The sequence below is a fragment of the Acanthochromis polyacanthus genome, chromosome 17 (assembly GCF_021347895.1).
Source record: "Acanthochromis polyacanthus isolate Apoly-LR-REF ecotype Palm Island chromosome 17, KAUST_Apoly_ChrSc, whole genome shotgun sequence".
Taxonomy (NCBI): domain Eukaryota; kingdom Metazoa; phylum Chordata; class Actinopteri; family Pomacentridae; genus Acanthochromis; species Acanthochromis polyacanthus.
The window spans coordinates 12,874,396-12,888,239 of record NC_067129.1 but is presented as its reverse complement, the minus strand read 5'-3'; the positions used below and the strand labels follow the sequence as shown (position 1 = coordinate 12,888,239).

Sequence of the window (13,844 nt, the reverse complement as noted above, 5' to 3'; positions counted from 1 at the left end):
ATCATGTCCATTCCACACCGAGAGTTGCAGCGTTAACAGCCTTGTTCAGTGGAACACGCGAGGAGATTTGTGCAACAGCGACCTGCCCCCTCATAAGGTTTTACCTAATGACTGAAGTGGTGCTAGAACTGTGAATAAGTGACTTGCTGTACAGGGTCTTAGAGTGCCGATGCAGTGATGAGAGCTGTTTGTGTTGGCTGGCACAGTGGGGCTCATGTGCTCAGCAGAAGTGTTGCATTGTGTCAGTCCAAAACTCCTTTTTGGCAGGAGTAGCAGGTGAGGTATGCCATACCGTTTCTGGCTGACCTACTTGAGTCTTAAGCTTTTGGTATACATCTGTCTAAATTAGATTTAGCTTTGATCAACACAGTGCGTGCAGGCTAACCTGCAGGGCTCTTATACAGAGTCACCTGCTACATGCAATAAGATTGATGGTTGCAGTGGATTTTTATAAATGCTTGAGAATGTAGTTTTACTATGGCTTTTCTTTGTGTGTAGAGAAACATGCACACTGTGCATTCCCAATGTGACTGTAAGTGCTGCAGTGCTGTATTTATAATTATTATCAGAATGCCACATGTAATACTGACCTTGGGGTTTACTGACTGCCTTAAGCCTCGATTATTCTGGTAAGACTGGCCTGTATGTGTTGACCAGTGCAGTTACAAACAAGTGTATTCAGTCTTACTCTTCCATTTGACAGAATATGGAGGTGGGACGTGTCATTTTTGCTTGGCTGACCAGCTTTATGATGGTTCAAAGTCAGTGAGGCTTTAACACAGTGCAGCACTCAGCTACAACTCTCCTCTGCTATTTCCTTAGAATTAAAAGGTTCGGTGATCATTGCAGCCTGAGCTCTTACATGTTTGTTGTTGTGTTATTATATCAATGTCACGAGAGAAGTGTAGTCGTCAGGCTCCACCGTGTAAACCCACCGCATTAAATCCTCTGAAAGAGGAAGTCACAAAAGATTTAAAAAGTAAGGAATGGTGTCACTTCTGCCCTTTTACAGAAAGCTGCCGTATTGAAGGTTAAATAGGTTCATCTGACTCGGTTGCACCTACATTCAAAATTCTCACATGTGGAGAACTTGAGATGAGTTGCGAAGCTTATAGAACCGTGTTAGAGATCTCAGAAATCAATAATCTAGCATTACCATGTGTGACTTTTTTTTACATTAGGAGCTTGCAATACAAAGCGGGTTTTATGTATACCTGATACATCTCAAACGCTGTCTGCATCAAGTAAACATACAGTATGTGTTCCATTAGAAAAAAGCATCTGTGTGAGCAACTACCTATCAGGGTTGCACCGTCAAGATGTTTTTTTCTTTCCTTGCCTTCCCTCTCCTCCCTTGAGATGTTTGTCTGTTTTTAGTTTGATTTCCCCTTTATATTTTAGTTTGAACTTTGACATCCGTACCTACCCCAGGATGTCTGTCACAAACTGCAGTCCAACATTGTGACAATGCTTTTGTTCTCCCAAACCTCTTTATGAACTTCCTGTTTTCGTATCCTTTTTTCTGTTCTTTCCCTCAAGGTCTGGCGCACCTGATGTTAAACCGCCAAGGTATGGGGTCTATTGGTTTGCTTTTCCTTCCCAGCCACCTGACACATTTCCCTTCCCCTGAAATCATTTCAGTTAACTGTGCTGCACTAATATTTCCTCTCCTCTTTTTTCATATACTTGCCTATTCGTTTTTGCTTCCTCTCATGTTATGCTCACTATTCACTCAATTTGTGTCCGTCAAACCCTTGTCCTGACCACTGACTGAGCTACTGGAACATCACCTTTGACCTCTGCAGTTTTTCGCCAAGGTAATGCATCTATGCTCATAGCATCTCTTCGGTTTGGTTCCATGGTGTTTTCAAAGGAAACAGGTGTCAGTAATAAAGAATAAACATATCTCATCTTAAAAATGTCTCTCAGGTCCACAAAGAAAGCAGTCTACCTTTGTTGCTATTAAAATTTTTAGTGTTATCAGAGGAATCTTTTTTGCAAATATTGCATACATAATTCTGATTTTCTTACAGTTGCAAGATAACACTGATTTCTCAGTTGTGTTATAAATGAGATGCATATGGATGAGAAGTGTATGCAAAGCGGTTCGCTAATAAACAGCTAAGAGTCAAGAAGAGACTCTATTGTGGTGTCCTGTTAGTTAAAAAAAATAATAGCAATGCACACAAGTAAAAGATATTTCATATTACACGCGTTACACTGAGTCAAGTGCTTAGAAATGTATTCATTAACCCTCTGAAAGCCAAACAATTTTTAGGGAATTTTTTTACTCATCATATTTTTACTCACTGTGGGCTTATTTTTTACAACAACATAAAGTACTGCACCTTTATAGAAACAGGATTCATATGGCTAGAAGTAGACAGGGCTCAAAATACCATAAATAATAAACAAGTCAAAACATAAGTTGTATTTCTTTAAATATTTATTTTACAAAAAAAGGAAAAACCTGGAGTGTCTACCCACAGGTGTTACCAATACTGGAAAACGGTGGCTGCACATACTATAGATATTTTACTCACTTACATTGAGTTTCCCAGTGGAATTGCATGTCACAGATAAGTATGTCTGAGTTTGAAATTAAAAATTCTTTTTGGCTATGATGAATAGTGTAACTTTAATGGCTTTTCAAAGACAACATGTCTATTTGGGGGGATTCAGAGGGTTAAAGTAAAGCTAAAGTACTGTGATGTAAATCCTTGGAAGGAAAACATTCATCCAGCACAATGCAACTGCACAATACAAGGGGGGAAAGGGACAGTTTCACTGAATAGTATGGGTAGCACTGACCTACATGAAGTCTGCTGTATTTAGGCTTTGGGTTTTCCACCACATGCTGTGAGATTCAGATGAAAGTCATCATCCTGTCGCCATGGCAATCAGTGTTGTCTCTAAGCATGCTTGGAACTTGGCTTGATGACCCACTCTGACATTATAATACACTGGCCCAAGTCTTCCAGAAAACGACTTATCGGACCAGAAAACGCTGGGGTTGGTTTAGCGGTAGGGCTTCTGAATTTGTATCCCTTTCTTTCTTTCAACCCAGTCAATTCTGAGAGATGATAATGAATAATCGGCAGCTGTAAACCGAAATAGCTTTGTATGTCATCTCGTGTTATTCACACTCCCACTCGGTGAAGATGAAAAAAAAGAGCGTTCTCATGTGCATTTTCTTGTGTAGAACTGATAGCACTCACATCAAGGTCATTTACAGTAGATGAAAACACTTAAGCAAATATGACATGGAATGACTATGGTCATTTTTCACCACCTATAAGATCGAGGCTGTACATGACTGAAACATTATAGATTACGGTTTGGATTCCTTCTTTCTCGTGTTTAGAGGTAGTAATTAGTCTTTATCAAGCCAAAAAAAATTCTGTTCTTACTTTAACTGATGACAATACAACGTGATTGGTTAAACTGTATGCCACTGCCGCCTCACTTGTGCAATGATTAATATTGTCTGCTGTATTAAAATAGCATTGCTCTATAAAATATTTAGTAAATCAAGTGTATCCTAAAGCCAAACAAATGTGATTTTTCATAAAATGAGGTCTAAATGTAATTGCTCGATTTCATGCATTAAAATGAAGAAGAAGTTGGTAATTGATTGTGGAATGAAGATTTACTGAAATAACCCTCCAAGCAGTACTCAGGCAGAGCACAGCTACAATTAGTAACAAAGCAAATGTGCATCTGACCTCATGGGATATACATGAGACATCAAAGTTTTACTCAGCCATTTAATGTTATAACAAACATTTGTTATTAACAATGTTCCAGCTCTAGCCTGAGGGGATACTCCAGAGAGTGTTCTGATTTGATCTCTATTTATTTCCTCACAAATAGATGAAGATTTCAGAACAATCAGGAGTGGCAGCTCATGCACATGCTTCAGCCTGAAAATTCTTTGTTAGCGTGAACACACAGATGCAGTGTAAATGATGAGATTACCCACCATCTCCATATACACCGCCTGACTTAGGGCGGGGTGCACCCAACACACAACCAACTCCCAACCCCTGAGCAGAAGATGAGGTTAGCAACTGCATCTGTGCCCCAGGCTTTTGGATCACTTTGAAATCACTCTGCTGGAAAGCTTAATATTAATGAGCAGCCCCAGTGTTGGCAGGAGCTGCTTCCACTGCAGCAGTGTAATTGTGACTTGAACAAGTGGGCTAATAGGAAATAGTTGTAGCTGATCAAATCTTTTCACCTGATATCGTGACCTTTTCTCTTTACAGGGTTTGATGTACCTCATGTTGTAACTGCTATGAGCTAATGCTTACCTCAGGGCACCAGTGTTACAGATAATACTTTCTGAGGAAAGACATCACTGGCAATCTTACAGTTAACTTGTCTAGTGCTCAAGTGGCACCCAGGATGTTACGACTCTCCATATTTTGTAGCTGCACACTTCATTGGATTGGCCATGAGCACTGCTCCGCTAGAAGGACTCACTTGTGTTTGCATCTTGAATTTAGAGGGACTTTTTATGATGTCAGACCAGGGCTTGCAAGTAAAGTGAATGATGCAGAGTGAGACACAGACAGAGTTGATGCAAGATGCAACAACAGGAAGAAAAGCAGGACAGACGTGTAGGAATTGTTGGTTCTGCCATTATTTTCTGCTGAGCTTTCTTTTTCTACCAATATGTGCTCCCATTTGCATGAAGATATTGTTCATTACAATGCTCTTATGCCTGAATCCAAAAAGGTAGATGGCTCTAACCCACTCTCAGTCAGCTCAACATACATAAAGTGCTAAACTGTTCCAGCAGTATCTTTTAGCTGGCATACTGGCTGCAGTTGATGCTTTTGAAGGTATTTCCTTGGAGTTGCTGCCAAAGTCTGGTGTCAGAGAAAACAAAGCCAGCATTTTTTTTTCCCTCAGCACTGCTGCAGACAATAGGCCACCTTCTAGGTAAGTGTGAAAGCAGAGATATGGTCCCTGCCTTTCTCAACACCCACACACTTCCTTAGACCTCTCAAAGACCTTCAAAAGGGCTTCAGGGTCATCTGCTAGTGACATCTTTATCATGGAAAGCCGGGAATGATAGAAAGATGATTTCACAGGATGTGCACAGGTTATGGTGCATATCCACTTGTTATAATGACGGATTTCTTATGAGGAAAGCCTTCTTAGGAAATGGAAGCTGACATAAAAGCACTCATGTTTTGCTAAATAAGGTTAAAATACATGTAGTGTTCCATAGTGTTTTTCCCAACCACTGTAAGTTCCCTTGACTGCTTGCTGCGTTGACTCTGCACATGCTCTTTTCACATAAAGCATCGATGAATGAGAAACTTGCTCTTTATGATCCACAACGATAGTTTAACGGTTTGCTGTGTGCTGTGTAAGTAACTACGCTGCTCAAACAATAGAGAGTAATGGGACCACTGATCCTGGGGCCTTAAATTGGCCCTGCAGTTCAGAACCCGACATTTACTGTACAAACAAACATAGGCTTAAGGGATAGCTTATCCTTCTAGCTTGAAACGATTGCTCAGTAGCTCGGAAGCTGCATCTTATAAACAAGGATAGAACGGGGCTTGAAACAGCCCACTCATGTTATACGTGTTACACAATAATTAACATTACTCCTGCGGGAGCAATGTAAAACAGTGGTAGAATGTCATGAGTTACTAACGTGGACTTTTTCTGAGGATATTTGAAATTAAGAGTGGGTGTCAGAATGTATTGTATATGTGTGTGGAAGGCCTTAGTGAATTATGAAGCAAAATAGAATATATTAGGTTTTAGTATTCAGTATCCATAGGGCGAGTGGACTATCTATCTATCTATCTATCTATCTATCTATCTATCTATCTATCTAGTATTTACCCCCTGTGGAAGTTTTTATTTCTTTTGAACATTGAATTATGGTCAATAATTTTTTTTTGACAAGAATTTACAATTTTCTACAGAATAATGTCATTTGATGAAAAATATAGCACATAAAAAACATAAAATTATTCACCCCCTTTATAGTGACTCACCTCATTTAACACAAGTGCAGCCAATTGCTGCTTCAAGTCACAGGGTAAAAAAGAGCTCATCTTAGTGCAGTCAATATGTCTCAAGTGACTGAAATATAAAGACACTTGTATCTGGAAGGTTCAGTCACTGGTGAATCAGTACTTGTGGCTGTAATTATACCATGAGATAAAATAACGCTCCAACCAACTATGTTCAAAGGTTTTAGAAGGGTCTGATGAGACCAAATATTTTTGTCCATAAAACTAGACACCAAATCTTGCACATTATTACGAACACATTATCCCCACCATGAAGCATGGCAGTGGCAGCATCATGATTTGAGGATGCTTCTCTGCAGCACCGACGGGCCAAAAAAGGTAGAGGGTGAAATGAATGTAGCAAAGTATAGAGAAGTCTTGGAGGACAACCTGATGCATCTGCAAGAAAAACCCAGCTTGAGAGAAGATTTGTTTTCCAGCAACATTATGATCCAAAGCATACAGGCAAAGCTAGAGATGGTTCAAAGACAACATTGTGAATGTTCTGGAGTGGCCGAGTCAGAGCCCAGACCTCAATCCAATTGAGAATTTGTGACTAGATTTCAAAAGGGCTGTTGACTTGTAATCCCTGTGCCACCTGACAGAGCTTCAACAGTTTCTGGAAAGAAAAATAGGATAAAACTGCAGAGTCCAGAAGTGCAAGGTTGATTTAGACCTATCCACACAGGCTCCATGCTGTAATTACAGCCAAAGCTGCTTCTGTTCAATACTGACTTGAAGAAGGCAATACTTACACAGTGACTTCTTTCACATCTTATGTTTTAATTAACTGAGATTACTTTGTAAAAACCAACTTTCAATTCTACATGATTTTTGTAATTTTTTTGTCAAAAGGCCAAATTGAAGTGACCATGATTAAATGGTCAGTACTTTTTATAGGCTCTAACTGTCTATCTACTGTATCTATTCATTTTTTTCAAAATATTGTCAATACTTTATTAGCAAAAACTGTCAAAACTACAAACCTCCCATTTTCTGGAAGTTGCAGTAGCAGCATTGTTGAATGAACTGTAACGTTTAGAATGATTTAGTATTATTTGCCATACGATGTTTACCGAGAAAGATACATTGCTTGGGTTTCTTGTAAACAGTTATGTTGCTAACATGTGGAATGAAAAGAAACAATGACACAGAGAGAAAACAACATTATTAATCAACTTCCGCTTCTCTCTCCCTTCAGTCAACTGATATTCATTGGACTGCGGGTGTACAATTAGATGTCTTAGCTAAGCCTGACACATTTATATTGGCATTTTAAATGTCACTGTGGAATAAAGGATAAAGCTGGCATTATTCTATAGTTTTTAGCAAATTTCACTCCTAGATGAGTAAATTGGACATTAGCTGAGCCTATTTTCAGCCATGAAATTGCTGTTACACTGTGACCCTGGTGTGTTTTTGTGGATGTACTGAACAGATTAATAAGCTTTGTTAAGCTTTGTCTGCAAAGACAAAACTTGTCAATTAGATCACTTTTTTTGCTGATGTTAGTCTTTCCACTGGATTTGTTAACAAAAAGAAGAATATAGAATATAACCAGATTTATCCTTTCGTGTGTAAAACATACAGAATCATGTGTTGCCTCATTGACAGTACATTCGTTCATCAGAATGTACGGGGATTTTGTAGCATATGTTAATAGCTACACAAATGGCCTTTTCAAGTTGGTTTTTAGTGATAGTGAAATATCTGTCAAACAGTTTCTATTTCTGCTCATGTTAGTCTTTAGATCCACCTACCAAACTCACTCTATTTCAACATATGAATATAGCTAGAAGACAAGTAAGAGCTGAGCCTGATGACAGGAAGAATTATCTAACATGTTTCTCTTCCCCTCTCAGGGCAGGCGGAGTCAGTGGCCACCTTTAAAGGCAATGAGTTCTTCAGCTACAACCTGTCCCAGACTCCCATTCAGAGTAGTTTGGATGAGATCACGCTGTCCTTCCGCACCCTGCAGAGGAATGGCCTGCTGCTTCACACAGGGCGGTCAGCTGACTATGTCAACCTGTCCCTGAGGAACGGAGCTCTGTGGCTGGTCATCAACCTGGGCTCTGGTGCTTTTGAAGCCCTGGTGGAGCCTGCCAGTGGGAAGTTTAATGACAATGTCTGGCATGATGTGCGAGTGACACGCAACCTCCGTCAGGTGTGTATGCATCCATTACCCGTGATTTCCACGCTTTCTGCGCACAAGACTCTTTTTGAAAATTGTAATATTATGCATCATGTCATCATGTTTGCTTTCAAGTCAGAAGCTGACAGAAGGGATTTAAAGTCATGTATGATGAAGCAATTGTTTGCTTTATAGCAACAATGTAATTGTCTTGAACATTTGGATCAGATCCTGGGTGTTGGTAGCCTTGCGAGGCATGAGGAGAACAAACATGCTGACAAAAAATTGTGCTTGAAAATCTGAAGCCATTTTCTACAATTTTTTCTAACAAACAGCGCATCTCCATAAGTACAACAAAAAAAGCAAGAAAAAAATACTTACGAGAAAATGTTCACAACTGCATTAAACAGTTCGGAGTGCTGTATTGTGCTGCCTTCAGAACAAAACATTTCCCTACTTCTCTGGCAGTGCACTCACATTTATAGGACAGGGGGCTTGTCTTCTGGTTTAAACTGGCCAATCAGGTCCCATCTACAATCCAATCATATTTGAGATCCCGCCTACTTAGTGAACCAATAAAAGAGCTGCTGTAGAGTCCTGCCCCCCCCCCCCCCCCTTTTTTTAAACCTCCAGGACAAGATGCCCTCTGCTAGGAGGAAACTAAGGTGTTGACTTCTGCAAACTTAATGTATTTTAACAAGTAGCTTGCTTTAATCAGGCAAAACAAACCCTTAATATTATAATTCCAATTTTATCTGTAGCTACGAGACTAAACAAACAGAATGGCGGTTCATTCAGGTCAACCTTACTACACAGAAGGTCTGCATGTGGTCAGGTAAGGAGCTCATGCTTCCTAACACAGGTAATACCAATCCAATTCGAAACGAGCTTAGACACTATTGTCCACTGGCAGGGTAAACTGACAGGAAACAAATACTGTGCTGGGTTCTGTTGAACACTTAATATTTCCGTTCCCATTTTCCACATTCTGATATTGCAAGCTCATATCAGGTCATTGCCCCCTTTCTCATGAAATAGATTGCTTTGGTGGAATTCACCAAGTTGTTTTTTTATAATTCAGCAACTTAATTTTTTCTGCGCCCAAAAGATTGCTGCAAAGGCTTTTTTTTAAAACCCCGTTGAAAAAGGAAGTCAATTCATATAGTATTATCCATCACATTAATTTATCTGGCAGTAGTGATAACATCTCAGGAGTCTGTTCGTTTTTCTACTTACAGAACAGATTTTCACATTTTGATAAACTCCTCTTGAACAAAAAGCCAGAAACAATTTTTTATTGTTGCTGTAGCCACTGATTCAACATTGCAGCAGTATCAGGGAGGTCATGTACGAAAAAAAAGCCAAGCTTACATAATGAATACAGCCACTGCATGTGTCCGGCATTGTACTGCTCTGCCTACTGTACGCCAACCAAGTACAGCCCGACTCTAAGGTTTCATATCATTAACACTGTCTGGACAAGGCACTGAATTCCCAAACTAATTTACTGCCAGGATGTGTCTGGTACATTAAATGTTTCCCTGCTGGCATTCGTCTCTGACTGCAGTCATTCTGCAATTAGTGCCACTTCCTTACAGCTGCACTTTTTTATATTAACATTGAAAAAATGTGAATAAGCGTCATGTAAAGTGATTAGCTGCAGTGGCAAATCCACACGTAATTACCCCTGTAGAGAGCCCTGTCACACCGTTTACTATATGGTTCAGCGTTATCAGTCCGGTTTCCGGTTAACAGCGGCTAACAAGCAGCAACAAGGTCTGATAATGTCGATGCCTGCTGAGAAACAAACTGCAGACTGCCTGCCGCACAGTAAACAAACCTAAAGATGCAAGAGTTGGTGCAGACTATAAAGAGAGTAAATATAGGACTTACATTTGTCAGGTGACCAAATGACAAATATAAACTCTCAAGGCTAATGTTGCTCATTCTCTGAGGGGAAACTGTTTGTTGCAATACTTCCATGCAGTCATTTTGCACTAGAGTTGCCAAAAATAAAAGAATGCAATTTGCTTTTCGCCTGATTTTTGGCCACTTAGGTTCCAACATAAACAAGATACAACATTCATATATCACCTGTTAGCGTGGCAATCAGTTGCTTTTTCACACATCTACCCACAGAAATTGTAATCAATATGCTCTCTTATAGTTCTCTTTTGGGCTCCTTAATTGCCAGTTATGCTATTGTTCTCTAACAGCTGCAGTCAGCTTTGCCATTAGTATCACTTGTAGAAAATTAAATTGTGTATCCAAGCTACATCACTGTTCTCAGATTCTTTTTTATAAGCACAGCTGTTTTCCTCACATACACCTGCTGATGTTGTTAATGAAGCTTAATTAAAGCATTATAACATGCCTAGCTGTTGACATGTTTCCTAGCCAATTTTGCAGGTATCAGGAAAGTGTGTAGTATATGTGTTGAGACAACTGTTAAATTATCAAATGAAGCAGTTTTTTTTATTGATGTTAAATGCATGTGCACTTAAAATAGATTTATATCTGCAGAAGACGCAAAATCTGTGTCCACCATCATGTATTCCAAACTTAATCCTGAAAACAAAATCAAAGTTCCAAAAGCAAAATGAGGATACGACCTTTTCTCCGCCACATAAAGTGAGTTTGTAAATTTACTTGAAGCACACAACTAAATATATTCTCCACAATGAGCTCTGCGCATGCCATGCATTTAAATGTCAGTTTTCTTTGCTAAAGCAGAATTCATTTTGGATCTAACCATCTCATCATCACCAATATATTCTGAACCTGTCACACTAACCTGCATACAAACTTGCATCCTCCTCCACGTCTGTTTCCTTCCCCTGGCTTCCAGGAGAGCGGCAATCCAATGCTTACAACGTCACTTATGCTTTCAGGCATGCATTTGATCCCTGTGTAAATTGCTTTCCCCTCAGATAAGTTACCTCACTGACATGTAGATAGGGGGAAATGTAACTCCCAAGAGAGTGCTGGTGGAAACATTTTATTAGATTCGGTGGTGCTTTTCAGGCTACAATTCCTCCCATTACAATCTCCCTCTCCATCTGTCTTTCATTTTGCTGTCATGGGCGAACTGATTAGTGATCATTCTTTCTCTGTTTGTTGTTCTTATTAATGACATATGAATCGACTTTTTTTTAACCTGCCCAGTGCACACAACACATGCACACACATTATCTGTTGTTGTTCCTTCTGAACGCTGCACAATTCTTTTGAGTTACACAAACAGTCATAAATGTATTTTACCCTTCAATTAGATCTGTGTAGAAATCCTGTAGAGACTATGATGAAAGATCAGCCACAAACTTGAGGCTGAATATTATCTCCCAGTGTGCATCTAATTTATGACCTAATTCAGTAATCGCTTTTAAATGCATTGATCCTTCACCTCAGATATCTAAATGTCACAAAATCTGGGTGTCAGGATAAGGCGTAGTATCATATTAGACACCATCCACCTTTTTGTAGACATTGTTGACTGGAAGAAAAACCAGAATCAGCCAGTTCCTAGACGTAAGAGCATGTTTTTCTGGAGTTTCTTGATGTGCAGTATCATCAGCCCACAGTTGAGCCTTCTCATTGTCCAGTGGCCAAGCCGGAGATACTGAAGGCTTCACTACTAAATAGACGGAAATCAATATCTGTCAGTAGCAGCGAATGGAGAGGCAGAACCTTGTTTTATAGGCCTGACACCTGAACACACCATGTCAGGTCACTCTTTTGTCTCTTGTCCTCTTGCTTTCAAACACCGGTGATATTCACAAAAGAGGTACAGCAGGTATCACAACATTTGCCGATTCTTGAGATGCAGTGTAGAATCACAGGCTTCTCCTGGCATTGATTTAAACCCCTGAAAATCACCAAAATCACACATTTAGATTTCTCATCATTAAATGAATCAGTTCTTGTCTTAAAATGGCTATACACTTTTGCCTCCTTTACTCTGTGTGGATCTATGAATATGCAAATTGGTCCGGGCCTCCCTCTCCACCCACCCCTCCTCCACTTACCTCCAGCTTGAGCAAACCTACTCACCTTCAGCTCTCCTCAAACACTGTAAAATTACTCTAAGTAACACAATGGCAAGTTGTAGCATAAGAGTAATCTAGCCACCAGATATGTTTGAACTGGAAACTGACTCTGCAGCAGCACAGTGGCATGGGTGGATGCTGTCCTCTGGAAGCGGCCTCTGAGTTGTTCCTAGGGTCCAGTCTAAGAGCCAGTGCCAGGCTACTTTTAGCTACTGTGGCTGCAGGATGTAGAGCAGGCTGCCAGAGGACCTCAGTGCCTTTGTCACGGCTTTGTCATTTGTTTTTTTTTTTTGTTACTCTCCATCTCCATGTGCCCCCTGTACTTTGTATGTCTCTCTTTTCAATTACTTCCTGCCTGCTTATTGTTCCTGCCCATGTGACTGTCTTATTGTTTTCACCTGTGTTTGCCTCCCATGCGTGTGCAGTCCATGTGCTTGTCAGTCTGTGTTCCCAGCCACGATTCTTTGCCCATATTCTTCGTATCATGTCTTCAGCGTCCGTGGTTTGTACCTTGTTTAATTAAAGCCTCTTTGTTTCCAGCTCGATCCCGGTGTTTCTCGTTTGCCAACTTGGATTATTGTTAGCCTTTGCCTGCTCCCTGTGTTTTTGTTTGTTCCCTTGGACATTGGTTTTGTTGCATCAGCTTTAGTTATTAAATCTAGACGCCTTTTTTGTTGTTGTTGATGCTGTTGTGGCTGTTTAAAAAAACAACAACTCCCTCCTGTGTCCTGCATTTGGGTCTTTTGAAACACTGAGATGTGCAGAGAATGTGGATATTTTTTAAAAAAAAGTAAAATTCAGCTTTAAAGCCTGGCTTTTATCTGGCTCTTAGTACGACCTTTATTTTTAGAGTCATGTTGTTCTATTTTAATTATCTTTAATAAATACAGGGCTCCAGACTAACTTTTTTCCTAGGAGCACAGTGGCCCCTAACTTAAAATTTTAGGAGCACAAGAAGGAAATTTAGGGGCGCACACCAAAATTGACTTGCAAAGTAAATATTCACATTTCCTCTCATTTTCACTGTATTACTGATAAATACTTGCACAATAAATGCAGAAACTATGTTTTCAATTTACATTTTACTGTGCAGCGACATATAATTTCCGACGGATGAAATCTTTAATAAAAATGACCTTGTGATGAGTACAGGCATGTGCACGTTATGTATTTATACCGAATCGCGTGTAAATTACTCTTATAAAGGTCTGTTGATCAGTTCATCAATTTTGGCAAGCCTTTGTTTTGCTAATGTTAAAATAACCGTTTCCTCCAGGCTTTTATTTTGAAGACATATTTTTAATGTTACGGGCTTTTATTTTGTAACCATTCAGCGGCACAGGAAGTGTTTCTCTAAGACGAGGTTTCTTGACATGACAAAGACGCTGCTGAAAAGTCTGAAAATTCACGCAAAGACGAAAGTAAACGGTTCCACGCTGTTGCTGTCTAGCAAAGGATGTATCTAAACTTAGAAACAGCTGTTACGGTGTTTCTTGAAGAAAGAAGTGAAGAACAGAAAGATGAAATTGTGTTTAAAATACGGCTGAACGTAAAAAAAAGGCTTTGTGAAACATCAGGAGCTTCACCGTCATTCGACCCCTGCTCTCACACACGTTCGCCTGCCTT

At 39.8% G+C, this 13,844-nt stretch overlaps 1 protein-coding gene across 12 annotated transcripts in view; it reads left to right on the top strand.

Annotated features, from left to right (window-relative positions):
- Positions 1-13,844, top strand: part of LOC110948798 (neurexin-2-like) — a 126,321-nt gene that overhangs the window by 31,600 nt on the left and 80,877 nt on the right. For 6 of the 12 annotated variants that reach the window (XM_022190501.2, XM_022190502.2, XM_022190500.2 and 3 more), the window contains exons 4-6: positions 1,540-1,569; positions 1,806-1,817; positions 7,904-8,205. In XM_022190501.2, coding sequence (XP_022046193.1) covers positions 1,540-1,569; positions 1,806-1,817; positions 7,904-8,205 — 344 coding nt within the window. The remainder of the gene's footprint in view (positions 1-1,539; positions 1,570-1,805; positions 1,818-7,903; positions 8,206-13,844) is intronic. The other 6 variants (XM_051938095.1, XM_051938098.1, XM_051938094.1 and 3 more) reach the window with 2 other exon arrangements.